Source organism: Trachinotus anak, unplaced genomic scaffold (assembly GCF_046630095.1).
Source record: "Trachinotus anak isolate AG129_WGS33_773 ecotype Australia unplaced genomic scaffold, CSIRO_AGI_Tana_v1 ptg000038l, whole genome shotgun sequence".
NCBI lineage: Eukaryota > Metazoa > Chordata > Actinopteri > Carangiformes > Carangidae > Trachinotus > Trachinotus anak.
In genome coordinates this window covers 539,172-554,973 of record NW_027273889.1, presented here as the reverse complement: position 1 = coordinate 554,973, position 15,802 = coordinate 539,172, and the positions used below count along the sequence as shown (strand labels likewise).

At 44.2% G+C, this 15,802-nt stretch overlaps 1 protein-coding gene across 3 annotated transcripts in view; it reads right to left on the bottom strand.

Annotated features, from left to right (window-relative positions):
• The window catches only part of grin1b (glutamate receptor, ionotropic, N-methyl D-aspartate 1b), a 52,715-nt gene that overhangs the window by 6,056 nt on the left and 30,857 nt on the right, over positions 1-15,802 (bottom strand). The window contains exons 13-22 of one of the 3 annotated variants that reach the window (XR_011687131.1): positions 15,370-15,488; positions 15,081-15,193; positions 14,830-14,978; positions 14,495-14,652; positions 14,219-14,380; positions 13,887-13,996; positions 13,652-13,797; positions 5,291-5,398; positions 3,522-3,640; positions 36-111 (exon numbers count right to left, since the gene is read on the bottom strand). Coding sequence is in view for 2 of the 3 variants with exons in the window: in XM_071472303.1 (XP_071328404.1) it covers positions 46-111; positions 5,291-5,398; positions 13,652-13,797; positions 13,887-13,996; positions 14,219-14,380; positions 14,495-14,652; positions 14,830-14,978; positions 15,081-15,193; positions 15,370-15,488 (1,131 nt within the window). In the remaining variant the exon portion in view is untranslated. The remainder of the gene's footprint in view (positions 1-35; positions 112-3,521; positions 3,641-5,290; positions 5,399-13,651; positions 13,798-13,886; positions 13,997-14,218; positions 14,381-14,494; positions 14,653-14,829; positions 14,979-15,080; positions 15,194-15,369; positions 15,489-15,802) is intronic. The other 2 variants (XM_071472303.1, XM_071472302.1) reach the window with 2 other exon arrangements.

The window sequence follows — 15,802 nt, the reverse complement described above, 5'->3', positions numbered from 1 at the left end:
TGTGTGTGTGGCTCAGCAACAGCAGTGAAGCTCACTCTCTCTCTCTCAGACCACGGTGCTGACGGAGGGGTCTGATAGGTTGAGCTGGCCAGTGATGTCAGTCGGGTACGGCTACAGGCAGAGGGACAAAAAGAGGAAAAAAAGCAAACACACACATTAATTAATTCACACACACATCAGCTGTTTACACCGCGACACACACAGTGAAACCGACCTCAGACCAAGATGGTGGAGTCTGAGTCTGCAAGGATTGGTCGATTGATCGGATTAATCAACAACTATTTTAATTAATATATTAATTAGTAATTTCAATAATGATTAAAAAATGACTTGAGTCTGACTTGAGTCATTTTTTTAAGCAAAGACGTCTCAGACGTGATGAGTTGGTGCTTCTCTGTTTTTCTCTCAAACAGCTGTCGGACGTGGCTGTGGGGAGATTTAACTGAATGTGTTCATTCGTTGGGTCGTCAGGAGGAGTTTGGTCACTTTGCTTCAGTTTTTCTATGTCTTTGCTAAAACAATATCAATGTTCTGGACATCAAATGTAATAAAGACATAAAGCTGCACTGACTGATGTTTGTTTTCAGTAGAAACACAGTGAACACAAAGGGACACATCATCAGTCAGTGCTGTAATGTAATATAAATGTAATATATGACAAATGTGTCCCTATCAAGAGGGATGTTGTCATATCTGTCACATACAAGAGGATATATCATCACATATTTATGTCCTCTGGATATATGAAGATATACATTTATGTGGTATATATGAAATACCCATGGTAAAATGTGTACATAAACATACGTTTAAAATATACGATATCACATGTTATATATGTTTTTTGATTAATTTCTCATTAATTTCAATTCTCTCTCACATATCTTCATTTTGGGAAAGTGGTTGTACTGCAGTGTGTCGGTGTCCACTGTGTATAATATCCACATGTACCACAGACTGTGGGATGGATATATATTCATATAACATCTGTCTACAATATAAACACTTACATAAACATACATATTTGTATGAACTCAACATATTTGTTAATATATGAAACTGTTCCAACTTCTAATAGGTTTCATGTATAATTTTTACATATTGTGTATGGGCGTATACATATATATCTGTTAGCTCAGTGTTTGGTCTCCACCAGCTGCTCTGAGTCTTTGCTGCTCAGCAGGTCGAGGACAGAGGCTGATCCAGATGTTTCTCTGAGAACAGCTGTAAAGATTAGAACTGTTTTCACTTTGTCATTTCATACCTTACTGTAGGTGGTTACCTTTGCTTTTATCTGATGAATTTTGATTTTAATTTGTTTGTTTGATTTTATTAGTGTGATTGTGAAGCACTTTGTGACTAGTGTCTGTGAAAGGTGTTATATAAATGAACTTTGCTTGTTTGGTGTTACAGACATATACATTATAGCTGTTTTAAATGTAGCAGGGAAAATCACTAACTGAACAAACTGTGTCAGCGTTTTGTTCCCAGACCTTTAAAATAAATCGTTACTTTAGTTTGTTCCCGACTAACAGCAGCAGACAAATGACCTCACCTAAAAATCCAGTTCATGTTTTCATTGAAGCTCAACTTTAAACAAAACTGTGTAAAATATGGGACCTTTAGCTAGTTAGCTAGTTTCTACCTTTAGCCTTAAGTTACAGTTTAGCTAACTAATGGTAGCTAGCTGTTAGCGCAGTCTTTAATTGAAGTCCATATATGATCTAATGTTACAAACACCGGTGCTGAGTTCTGAGCAGTGATGGAGGATCAGCTGTACAGATACATGTTATATACTGTACAGAGTTTATTATTTCATGTGAACAGTCTTTGTGTCTGTGGTGGTTCAGTCTTTGACCTTTTTGACATCAGCTTCTATCACAGACGCCTCCTTTGCTTTCACTCAGGAATTCAGGAGTTTTACCTGTTGGCTCATTGGACCATTTTAAAATCCCTGTGTGTTGAAGGCTCAGTGATTAATTTTACAGTTGTGAAAAGCAACGGAGTACATTTACTCTAAGTACTGTACAATTTTGAGGTAGTTGTACTTTACTTGAGTATTTTAAACTTCCACTCCACTACATGTATTTGACAGCTGTAGTTAACCTTTGCCCCAGAGAGAAGGTCGACCCCTCTGTCACTGTATAATTCTCACTCTGGCCTAGAACACCCATCGAGTGGGATGAGATTTAGATTTTTTTGTTTCTCTGCTTCCTGCAGCCAAACAACAACAACAACCTGAGCAGGAGGCTGTGAGTCCTGAGTGTTGTTGTGTTTTGGGTGGACAGGTGAGTCGTGCTTGCAGAGGAGGACAGAGGCAGTGTGTGTGTAGTACAGCATGTAGAGTCTGGACACCATTCAAATCCACTGAGAGGAAAAACACTCATATAGAAAATAAAGAGAGATGATCACAAAGAGAAATGAGTTAGAGCCCCCCCCCGTCTGTTACTGAACATTAAAACATCTTAACAAGGACAAATGAGCTGCAGCAGAAATTAAAACATTTTAGTGTTAATAACAGACAGTGTGAGAGTTTGACCCCTCAAAGAGACACTTTGGACGTCCTGCACTATTTTGCCCCCCTCACATTAAATTAACAGGGTGTCTGGAGGGAGGGAGCAAGGATGCAAATGGTCAAACACTGTGGATTTCGAAGACACAGGAAACATCACAGAAGATTTGGCACATTTCACATCTCTAAGCTGTTTGTTTGGAGCTGCACAGACTTTTTAACACTCTTAAAAAAGCTTGATTTCACAGACTGAATACAGTGACAGCCCCCCTCCCTGAGGGGAAATCAAAGCCTGTGTGTGAAACAACCTTTTTTAAGAGTGGATCAAAGCCTCCTCAGCTCAAACTGATGCTTTTCTTCCAAACTGAGGCTGAAAAAGAAGAAAGTGAAGCAGGCGGCGGCCACAGACAGATCAGACTAAAATGATCAGGATTATATATTATATAGATTCTTAATGAAGCTGAGCCTCAGAGACGAGCAGAGTCCTGTGGGGGGAGCAGAGGTGTTCTATCAGCTGAGGCAGGAACATCATCGTCTCAGACTGATCCGATTCAGCAGCTCCTGAAACTGTCACCTGGACAAGACTCTGAGAACGAGAAGAGTTAGAGGAGAACAACACGTCTCTGCCGGCCGACCTCTGAGGACCAGATCTGATGGTAGTGGAGAAATCATGAAAATAAATCCTTGAAAATCTTTGTGGGATATTTTGAGCAGACAGTGAGATGAAGGGACAGAGACAGGAGAGGACGAATAGGACAGGGAGGAGGAAAAAGCAACCAAACAGGGAGGACGAGGAGACAGGCGACAAACAGGACAAAACAGAGGAGGGATGAGAGGACAAGAGGTCCACAGGAGAAAAGAGACCACACAGTCTGACCCTCTTCACTGCTCCTTTGCAAGAGGACGATATGAATGGTGTGAAAAATAAAACCCTGACACCAAAACAAGACCCTGAACGCCCCGGTCTGCTGGCAAATTCACCGGCCCTGACCTGGCGAACCGAACGCACCGTTCCTGTCCGGAGTCCACTCCGGGTCTTTACTGGGACCGGTCAGCTGATGGAGGTGGGAGGATGACTGATGACTGACAGACGGACGGCTGTGATGAGTCAGCAAGGAGGTGATGGAGCTGGAGAGGAGAGGAGAGGGGAGGAGGGGAGGAGAGAGGAGAGGAGGTGAGGGGAGAGGAGAGGAGGTGATGGAGCTGGAGAGGAGAGGAGAGGGGAGGAGGGGAGGAGAGAGGAGAGGAGGTGAGGGGAGAGGAGAGGAGGTGATGGAGCTGGAGAGGAGAGGAGAGGAGAGGAGGTGAGGAGAGAGGAGAGGAGGTGATGGAGCTGGAGAGGAGAGGAGAGGAGGGGAGGAGAGAGGAGGTGAGAGGAGAGGAGAGGAGGTGATGGAGCTGGAGAGGAGAGGAGAGGAGGGGAGGAGAGAGGAGGTGAGGGGAGAGGAGAGGAGGTGATGGAGCTGGAGAGGAGAGGAGGAGAAGGGAGGAGAGGAGGTGATGGAGCTGGAGAGGAGAGGAGGAAAGGGGAGGAGAGAGGAGGTGAGGGGAGAGGAGAGGAGGTGATGGAGCTGGAGAGGAGAGGAGAGGAGGGGAGGAGAGAGGAGAGGAGAGGAGGTGATGGAGCTGGAGAGGAGAGGAGGGGAGGGGAGGAGAGAGGAGGTGATGGAGGTGGAGAGGAGAGGAGAGGAGGAGAGGAGGGGAGGAGAGGAGAGGAGGAGAGGAGAGGAGGTGATGGAGCTGGAGAGGAGAGGAGAGGAGAGGAGAGGAGAGGAGAGGAGAGGAGAGGAGAGGAGGTGATGGAGCTGGAGAGGAGAGGAGGAAAGGGGAGGAGAGAGGAGGTGAGGGGAGAGGAGAGGAGGTGATGGAGCTGGAGAGGAGAGGAGAGGAGGGGAGGAGAGAGGAGAGGAGAGGAGGTGATGGAGCTGGAGAGGAGAGGAGGGGAGGGGAGGAGAGAGGAGGTGATGGAGGTGGAGAGGAGAGGAGAGGAGGAGAGGAGGGGAGGAGAGGAGAGGAGGTGATGGAGCTGGAGAGGAGAAGGGAGGAGGGGAGGAGAGGAGGAGAGGTGATGGAGCTGGAGAGGAGAGGAGAGGAGGAGAGGAGGTGATGGAGCTGGAGAGGAGAGGAGGCGAGGGGAGGAGAGGAGGTGATGGAGAGGAGAGGGGAGGAGGGGAGGAGAGGAGGAGAGGTGAGGGAGGAGAGGAGGAGAAGTGATGAAGCTGGAGAGGAGAGGGGAGGAGGGGAGGAGAGGAGGAGAGGTGATGGAGCTGGAGAGGAGAGGAGGAGAGGAGGTGATGGAGCTGGAGAGGAGAGGAGGCGAGGGGAGGAGAGGAGGTGATGGAGGAGAGGAGAGGAGAGGAGGCGAGGGGAGGAGAGGAGGTGAGGGAGGAGAGGAGGAGAAGTGATGGAGCTGGAGAGGAGAGGAGGAGAGGGGAGGAGAGGAGGAGAGGAGAGGAGGTGATGGAGCTGGAGAGGAGAGGAGGAGAGGAGAGGAGGTGATGGAGCTGGAGAGGAGAGAAGGAGAGGGGAGGAGAGGAGCAGGGGAGGAGAGAGGGGGAAGGGGGAGAGGAGGAGAGGAGGAGAGGAGGGGGGAGAGGAGGAGAGGGGAGGAGGAGAGGAGAGGAGAGGAGGCCGAGAGAGGCAGAGAGAGAGAAAGAAAGAAAAGAAAAGGATAAAAGATGAAGAGGAAAGACGTCATGTGGAGGACAGGATGACAGGATGACAGGAGGAGGAGAGGAGGAGGAAGAGGAGGAGGGTAGGTGGTCTTCATCTCCTTACCGTGGCGTCCCCGGAGGCCCTACGGCGTTTGAGGTCGGAGGTCGAAGTGATGGACCTAAAAGAGGTTTTCAGTTTGGACTCGGGCTCTGCTCTACCACTTTTCCTATCCTAAAATAAATCATATGAAGGTGCACACACACATTAACACGCAGGTACTGATACTGTACTGATACTGTACTGATAGTGATACTGATAGTGATACTGATACTGATACTGTACTGATACTGATACTGTACTGATAGTGATACTGTACTGATACTGATACTGATACTGATACTGATACTGTACTGATACTGTACTGATACTGATACTGATACTGTACTGATACTGATACTGATACTGTACTGATACTGTACTGTACTGATACTGATACTGATACTGTACTGATACTGATACTGATACTGATACTGATACTGTACTGATACTGATACTGATACTGATACTGTACTGATACTGTACTGATACTGATACTGAACTTATGTGTGTGTGTGTGTGTGTGAGACCTGTCCTGTGTGTGTGTGTGTGTGTGTGTGTGTGTGTGTGAGACTTGTCCTGTGTGTGTGTGTGTGTGAGACCTGTCCTGTGTGTGTGTGTGTGTGTGTGTGTGAGACCTGTCCTGTGTGTGTGTGTGTGTGTGTGTGTGTGAGACCTGTCCTGTGTGTGTGTGAGACCTGTCCTGTGTGTGTGCGTGTGTGTGTGAGACCTGTCCTGTGTGTGTGTGTGTGTGTGTGTGTGTGTGTGAGATCTGTCCTGTGTGTGTGTGTGTGTGTGTGTGTGTGAGACCTGTCCTGTGTGTGTGTGTGTGTGTGTGTGTGTGTGTGTGTGAGACCTGTCCTGTGTGTGTGTGTGTGTGTGTGTGTGTGTGTGAGACCTGTCCTGTGTGTGTGTGTGTGTGTCAGTGAAGCAGACTGCTTCCTGTGTCAGATGAGGTGATGTCTCAGTAAAACAAAGAGCTTCACTCTGTTTTACTGCTCACAGCCACAAACACACAGCAGCAGGTAAATCAACAACATAAGGCTCAAACACACAAAGACAACGTCAAATAAACAGAACAGTACAACAAAGCTAACACTTCCTGGGGGCACAGGGGGAGGGTAACAAAGATGGCGGATGAGGCCTGAATGAAGCAGTGATGATATTTGCTCAACACATCAGATCATTATACCAACACTCTGCTGCTATAATGTCACCTCTCATGTGTGTGTGTGTGTGTGTGTGTGTTTGTGTGTGTGTGTGTGTGTGTGTGTGTGTGTGTGTGTGTGTGTGTGTGGTGAACAGAAAACACAGGGGGGAGGGGCAGCAGCACATGGATGATGGTCTCTTGGTGTTTGACTTGTAACATCATAAAAACATCAGTTTGACCTTTGACCCATCACTGGAGGCTGGAGCTGGGTATCAGACTGAGACACTGAGTCTGACTGTGGTAGTTTCTACTTCCAGTTGCTGATTGGTTGATGGTTTTCAGATACTTCACACTGATGACTGGGTTTATTGGTGAGTCATATTTTTCTTCTTGTCATGAAAACACAGATGGAAACCAACAACGTGTTCGTCTGTCTCTCTGTCTGTGGTTCTGAAACCATCAATCTTCAGGGAGAAATTCAACTCTACAGCCTCGAGTTCAATTTTTACCTCCACCAAGGAGGTTCGTTGGTTTGTCTGTCAGCTGGGTTACACCATTACAAATGTTCTGAACATGTGCCAGAGAAGAACTAATTAAATTTAGGTGTGGATCCAGGTAAAGAGGGAGACCCAGGAATTTTTCATCACTTTCCTGAACATTGTGAGATCGGACACTTTTCAACCTTTTCTTGAATTTCTCAGTTTTTCTATTATGAGAGTGAGACACATGTAGGATTGTTTGGGCTTGAACTTTACTGAGAGCCATTCTAGTTTTAATATACTGTCCTGCCTATAGTCGTCATTTTATCAGCACTTCACTGTCTTTTCTCAGAAAAAAGCAGAGTAATAGTGGGAGGAGTGAGCTGGTACAGTGTCACTGTGTTTGACTTCCACTGCTCATTAAAGCCATAAAAAACCTCATCAAGAGTTTGACATCAGGACTGTGTGGGTGTGGTTTAATCAGGTTTGATTGACAGTGACCAAACGATCAACCATCATCCGATCTGACTCAAAAATTGCTAAATTGGTTCACATTTCAAACCAATGAGAGCTCAGACAAAAACACAAATACAGAAATGTCAAACTCAAAACTGCTGTTGGAAAGAGTAACTTTTCATATCTCCTGCTCTGTCACCCTCTATTTCATCGGCTGTATCTGCTGAAGCCTTGCTAAACTAAGCTAAGCTAAGCTAAAATAAGCTAAGCTAACAGTCACAAACATGTCTAAATTTCCATCTGGATGGTCAGTGGAGATTTCAGCAGACTGGAGTCACTAACTACGACTCCACGGTTCTGGATTATCTCTGCAGCAACATGACTGGACCACGTCGGTGTGAACAGGGGGAAGATGATACATCAGGCTTTGGAGACACACAACACTTGTTAGTAGACACATCGGTTGTTGGTTTGAGCCTGAACATGGGATTTGATGACAAGAAGAAAAACCCATAATATCACCAGTTTAACATGTCCAGCCATACCCAGCCCGAGTTTGGATCATCACATTCAGTTTGAAATGGAAAACAAAATCAATAAAACACATTGATCATGGATTAACAGCATATTTTCAGCCTGAGCCCCAAACTGGGCATCAGACTGGTAAAACTGGGCCCAGATGGTAAGAGGGCCCACAAACCCACTTTAGGGTCCAATCAGGATCTGTAACATTCTGTTTCAAGCATTTCTACCTCAATCAAACATTAAAGTCCATCAGCAGTGAGAGTTCAGTGGAAGACTTTGATCAGAGCATCAGTCAGCAACAGAAAAACAAAAATAATGCTGACCTGGTCAAACTGGCTCTGAACCTGACGCCCTGAATCTTCAGACCTGGAGCTGGTCTGCAGTTTTCACCTGACTGTTTAACTGCTAACTACATCTACTGTGAAACACCACCTGCTAGCTGTTAGCTTAACCTTCCCAAAAACATGCATTAAATCTACTGGACTCTACTGGACTCTAATGCTGCAACTCAGTCATAGAAAACTAGAAGCAAAAGAATAAAACCAAACTATGCATCAAACTGAAGTTTAATCATAACAAAAAGTATAAAGATAGTAATGCTAACAAACCTGATAGCCATGCTATTACCCACAAGTGGTGTGGCATGTTAGCAGTAGCTACTGGGTTAACAGATTTTAGCTCACAGATTATGTACGTAATGTTTTCTGGTGGTTTAAAGTTATTTAATTGCAGTTGACTGTCCAATCACAGCTAACACCAGTTGGAAACAAGTCAAAGTGAAATGGCAGCGAATTAGCATCTTTATCTTGGGCACTGCTTAGCGAACACGACAACGGAGTTTAAAAAAGAAAAAAACAGCTTCACCTTTCTAACCAACTTCAGTTGCTAGCTAGCTAACTAAGCTAACATTAGTTCTATGAGTTGATTGAAAACACCATTATCAGACTGTTATTTCATAACATGATCTTGATTAGCTTACATACATGTTACATACATATTTTCATACGGTCTGTTTCACTTTTAAGAGACAAGGCGAGAGGAGTAAGAGCTGAGCCCCGTTAACGTGGCTCTACCTCAGGTGACGTGGGAGCGTTAACTCTCACAAACCGGCTGAATATGAGCTGGTAGCTGGCAGCTGCTGTCAGGTCAAACTGAGCTCGCTCAAAGACAGTTTTATCTTCACTAAATTACACAAACTGCTTCTTACATAGAAAGTAGTTGTTCCAAATATTGACACTACCTGCAGGTGTAACTGTTCACTAACTGAACCAACTGTCAAAGTTCATGTTAGCTAATATTTCTACCTGCGTACAACATCAAAGCGGTTCTATGAAGTACAGTCGACATATCTGACCTGAAACTTGACCTGAAAACACACCATAGTCAGTTAGCTTAGCAGATATCCCCCTCTCATTATAAACTGTAACCTAACTCTGAAGACTGTAATTGTTATTGGTGCACCCCTGATTTAGTAAATTAATTTTAGTAACTAGTAATTTAGTAACTAATTCATTACAAACAGCTGGTGCGACCCCGTCATGGACAGAGCCACATATTAGCTAGTTAGCCTAAACTCTGATAACATCCAGGACCCACTCCCACACTGATGCTCCAATCCTAACTGAGACTTTTCTAACAAAACCTGTAACCACACAAAACAATACAGCCAGCTAATGCTTTGCTAAGTCTCGGCCCTTTGGAAATAACACTAGGTTACTACAGTAGGTAAGTAGCTAGTTAGCTGGACATGCTAACATTAGCAGCCTAGGAAAGATAAATGCACTTGTTACAGTCCAGCTCTTGTGTTTTTGGGAATTAAAAAGGATCTGACGCTTCAACTTTTACCACCAGAACACAGTCTGTACATTCTCAGAATAAAAGCATGATGAAATAACATCTTATCATTATTTTTAGTGTGATCTATGACCGTGTCTTTACAGCACCAGGAGGACTGAGGCCAGGTGAAGATGAAGGTTTCATCTCATGATGCTTCTGTTGATCTGTCTGGACAGTGTGGTTCAATCTTAAAATGGTTTAAATGATCATTTCCTGCCTCAGTTCTCTGAGAGCTGTCTGTGTTTTATGTGCTAATCCTCCACCGCTAACTCCTCGCCTGAAGACACAGCTGTTTGAAGTGCTAATCATCCTCTGCTAGCTGCTAGCCTTTAGCAGCTAGTGTTTGAAGTGCTAATCCAGGCAGAGAAGTGATGATTATTAATGTAAGTCCAGCTGCTGATGAGGTGGGAAAACATCTGGAACAAAGACTTCATACAAAAACATAATCTTTTATTTTAAGAAACAAAGCAGACATCTTCTTCTTCTGTGAACTGTGGGTTTATGTTGCTTCATGTTTTTACATGAACATAAAAACATCCTGAATGTCTAAAATGTGTGAATCTACCATCATTAAACAGAGAACACTTTACAGTCAGTACTGTTTGGTTATCTAATGGTCCCTATTTGCATCAATAATGTGGATGGAAGTTTATAATTTAATCTGTCAGCTACAGAAGTGCATTATATTCACTAAAGGAAAAAAAACATTGTCCCATTTATGCATTTATGAATTGTATCTGTTTATTTTTCAGCTGTAAATGAGTTAGCTTCTTAGGCTAATGTATTAAAAGTAATTCTCATAATTATAGGATCTGTTTCTTGTTATTATGAGAAAACATGCCAGGCCATAATTAGCAGGAAAGATCTTGTTTCTGGAAGATAAGGAGATCAATTCTTGTAGTAATGAGACACTGATTTAGTGATAATAAAATAAGATGGTTATCAGTCATCTCCATTAGAGGAGACAGGACCATCTCTTTTGTTTAAACATTTTTGTCATTAACTAAGATAAGATAAGGCCATGTAGGTTTGGATTTTTCCCCCCTTAATAATAAAAACCTTCATTTAAAAACTGCATTTTGTGTTTACTTGTGTTATCTATGTCTAATATTTAAATTTGTTTGATCTGAAACATTTAAGTGTGACAAACATGCAAAAAAATAAGAAATCAGGAAGGGGGCAAACACTTTTTCACACAACTGTGTGTGTGTGTGTGTGTATATATATATATATATATATATATATATATATATATATATATATAATGTGTGTGTGAATTATAGTTATAATTCATAGTTTATCTGTCAATATTCCTGAGAAATCCTGACACTTAATCAAAATGTCTCTTGAATCCAAGAAAATATTTTACTGCTACTGGGTACATGTGTGTACATAAACTGCAGATGTATCTTTATATTTTCACTGTTTTATGCATTTTCATTTTCAACAAACTCACTACACTTTAGATATTTTTTTGTCTTGTGAAAATATATTTAAGTTACATTTTTATAGATGAAATAAAGAATCTTGAACTTGATGTTGATCTTGTCATAATGACATAAACTGCAGCAGTTACATGATGAACTGATCAGTGCGTCGATGGAAAAGCATCTAAATGTTCTGGAGATTGAATAATTGTCTTTTAAACAAAAGCAACATTTTCTAAATTCAGCTTGTTAAACGCGGTGATTTTGTGTTTTTTTCACATATGACAGTGAATCTTTTGGTTTTGTGCTTGTACACAAAACATGTCAACTGAAGACGTCACCTCTGAGAAACTATGAATGCTGGGTTTTTGTCACTATTTTTTACATTTTCATAAATTAAATGATTAATTACTTGCAGATTGATTAATAATTAAAAACAACTGTTAATTACAGTCCTAGTCTTGCTACTGTCACATCATATCCTGTGTGAACTGTTATTGTCTCATCAGTATTCAACATGTCTCCACTGAGTCTCCGATGATTCAAAGATTTTATTTCCAGCTTCAGTCTCTGATGACTTGGCTCCTTCCTGAAGACGACTGTTTTTATTGGTCTGTCTGCTGTGTGAGGTCACTCAGCTCTGCAGCGCTCACACTGTAAAATCAAAGAGACTTTTATTTTTTATTTTTATGGATGAAACCTGTCAAACAGTCAGCTCATTAATATTCAGCAGGAAGCTTCTTTGGGCGTCGTCTGCTCTGCCTTTTCTTTCTAATGTGATGATTGATGGGAGGAGTCTCTGATCAGCCTGAAGCAGCCAAACACTTCCTGTTATCATCACTGTTGGATTAAAAGTAGCTTCACATTGATTCCCCTGTTTTAAATGCAGTTGAAACTCTGATTTCAAATGTTTGTTTGGCTGCAAGAAAGTCTCCATGTTCTTTTAGGGATGACAATATTTATGTCTGTATGTATAAGAATACAAGAAGAATAATCGGTCAAATGACCTCTGACCTTGTGTTTACACCATTTAACAGAAACCTATCAGACTGTTCTCAGAGGAACCAGTCGACACAAAGATCTTTTCTCCTCTGTTTCTTCTTGGCTTTGCTTTTGAACACTGGTGAGTGTTGACTGCCTGATCTGAGGTCAGAGACCTGTCAGAGACATGTACCTGTGTTACATGTGTCATGTTTGTTTATCCTGACATTATATGCTTGTGTGCGTGTGAGGAGCAGAACACAGAGCTGAGGGACCATGTGACATGAAAAATACAATAAAACAGAAGCAGAGCTGCAGCACAGAGACGCCTCTAGAGGTTTTTCATTTCAAGACAAATTTATCTAGAAAATCTGACCTCTTGAACATTTTATACAGAAGAATATTACATTTATATTTGGATATAAAACTATTAAAAACACTTCAGTGGAGATACTGACTGATTATTGGTGATATTTCTGCTGCGCTACATGTGCTACATGCTATTTATAGTTTGCTTTGTTAGCGCTGTTTCCAGATCACATGATGAATTGATCAGTATTTTGTTGTGTCTCTTTGTATGAGTGTCATGTTGCATTTTAATGTTTTTATGCCGTTTTCTTTCTTACAGACTTGAATAGGATGTGAAGCTCTTTGAATAATCTTCATGTTTAAATGTTTAAAACAGAATCAAATCTGTTTCAATTTTTTTTTGTGTCTGATTTTGTGGATAGTGATGTAAAGTCAGTGAATGATGACAAGTCGCTGTGGACACCAACAGTCCTGGAACCTCACAGATCCACAGCAGCAAAGACCAGAAATGTGGAAACATGCCTCGTGTTTGTTTCCCATCATGCCTCAGTGAGCCTGACTGAACGGTGCAGAGCCTCCAGAGAGTCTGACACCTCTGAACCAGTCGTTATTGTTCTGGACTGACTGCAACCTGTGACCTGACTGTGACCTGGAGATCAGGTGACTGTCAGCTGGAGGCTCTGCAGAGGACGAAGCTCTGCCCTGAACTAAGAGGTGAGGATGAACCAGTGGTTGGCAGAGAGCAGGAATCCTCCACTCACACCACAACATCAGTCCAAACAGAGCGAGTTCATCCAGACAGATCCACAGATCAGCACCATGATCCGTTTCTAATGATCCTTCATCTCCATCCTGCTGAACAAAGGCTCTCTCTCTCTCTCTCTCTCTCTCTCTCCTTGTTTTTCAGTCTGATCTCACAGACTCTCGTCCGTTCACTGATGAAGCTGAATTTAAACAACAGCAACATGAACTGTCTCAGCGCCTTGTCTCAAAGCCCGGATCCTTTCAGTGAACTACAGTAACCTCGTCATGTTTCCGCTCAGAGAAGTGATACAACGTTCACACACACCTTCCCTCCATCCCTACATCAGTCTACAGGATATTATTACACTCCCCAGGAAATAAAACAACAGTGAGCAGAATATTCAAACAGCAGCACAGAGTGAGAGCAGAGAGAAGAGCTGTGCAGGTTAAACCACAGAGCAGAGCACAGGTGAGGAGCTACCTGCAGGTTCTTCCTCCACACGTTCACGGCAGCGAAGGCGAGCTGCATCTGTTTCCTTCGAGCATCTTTGTGCCGTTTGTAGGCGATCTCGATGAAGATGAGGAAGATCCCGGCAACGATACCACCAGCAACCAGCATGAACACACCTGAGGAGGACAGGTGATGTCAGCTGTTGTGAAGCAACACTAAAGCAGCACCAGTCTGCAGAGGAGCGTGTTCAGTGTCTGTTCCCTACCTGCCATGTTCTCGAAGGTGAGGGTAGCGGGGGCGTTGCTCCTGGAGTCACACTCCTGGTATCGAACCCACGTCTTGTCTAAATCCTCCATGAAGCCGTTTTCATGAGAACTGAGGAGAGACAAGCAAGTTCATGTGACCAGGGTCAGAACATCAGGTATCAGCAGGGAGGGAGGAGGGGGGGTAGTGACGGGGTATCAGCGGGGTATCAGCGGGGTCAGAGGAGGGAGGGTTATAGTAGCACCCCGGGTAATAAAAGAGTACCGGCAGGGTGTCAGGAGACCAGTCAGTCCACCCGGGCCCCTGCAGGGCGTCATGAGGGCCTTTCTTTACCTGAGAATAGCCAGAGAGACGTTCTGCTTCCACGGACTGTCCTTCCTCATTCCAATCCCGAATCCGGAGCGGAAGAAAAGCTCTCCTGTCGTCACCAGATCGCACTTTTGCGACGCCTCGAACTCCAACACAGCACTGTCCCAGATGAAGGCGTGAAGTTTGCTACGGGAGGAGGGAGAAGAGACAACGTTAGGACTGTGGGAGGTTTTCACAGTACGACAGGTACATTCACGTTACACCTGTGAGCTACAGCGACTGATTGTATAAGGAGCCTACTTGTCTCTGACGGCCTGGATGGCCTCAGCAGCGCTCTCGTAGTTGTGTTTCTCCATGTGCCGGTACATGGTGCTCAGCTCCACCTGCCGTCTGAAGTAGATATCCACCGAGCTCTGCTTCACTGTGGCGTAGATGAACTTATCTGATGGGTTACGCAGCTAAAAACAGCAGAGTAGAGAGCAGAGGGTCAGACCTGACTCTGGTCCATCAGTTACTGACCGCCGCCGCCGCAGGAGAGAGAGATACTCCAGATACTACATCTCATTTTCATTTGTGTTTGCTGCCTTCTCGAACAGAGACCCCCCACCCCCCACCTGCCAACCTTTGTGTCTCACCCTGGGGTCGTTGATGCCAGTGATGCGCTCCTCAGGCCGGTCCAGCACCAGGAAGGCTGCCAGGTTGGCAGTGTACGATGCTACAATGATCATGGCGAATCCTGCCCACACCATACCCAGAATCCTCGCTGAGAAACTCCTGGGAGCTCCTGAACATACCAGAGGAGGTGCTGTTAGTGTGTGTGTGTGTGTGTGTGTGTGTGTGTGTGTGTGTGTGTGGGGGGGGGGGGGGGTCAGAGTGGAGGACTCACCTTCTCCTATCCCAGAGTTCAGCAGTACTCCCCATGAGAACCACATGGCTGAGGACAGGGTGAGGGCGTCTTCTTCTTCTTCTTCACTGTTCACTTTAAACCTTCCAAACGGGCTGCAGACACACACACACACACACACACACACACACGGACACACACGGACACACACACATACACTTTATATTGTCTCATGTTGTGTTGTATTATCTGTCCTTTCATGTTTTGTCCTGTTGTATCACATTGTGAGATATTGTGTTGTTGTTGTGTTGTTGTTGTGTTGTGTGGTTACCTGAACCGGTCTAATAGGTAAAGCATCACTGCCACCACATGGACCGACAGACCGACTAACAGCCACAGTGTGCTCTGGAACGGCTGCATGAATGAGTCCAGAGTGCTGCGAGGGATTTCCTGAACACAACACACACACACACACCGTCATCATCATCATCATCATCATCATGAACAGTGAACCTGGATCAGGATTCATCAGATAAACTTTATAAACCTGGTTCTGGTCCCAAAATAAAAATCTGTGATATAAAAGAATAAAATCTGTGACTCCGCCCCCACCCTCAGCACCTCCCATCCCCCAACCCCCCCCATGTGTCATTCAAACCCTCTGGACACTGCATGAACCAGCATGAAATCCTGCTCGGCAGAGGCTCCAGACCTGAACCTGGATCAGAAGCGTGGAGGCGGAGTCACGCTGCAGGACGCTGGAT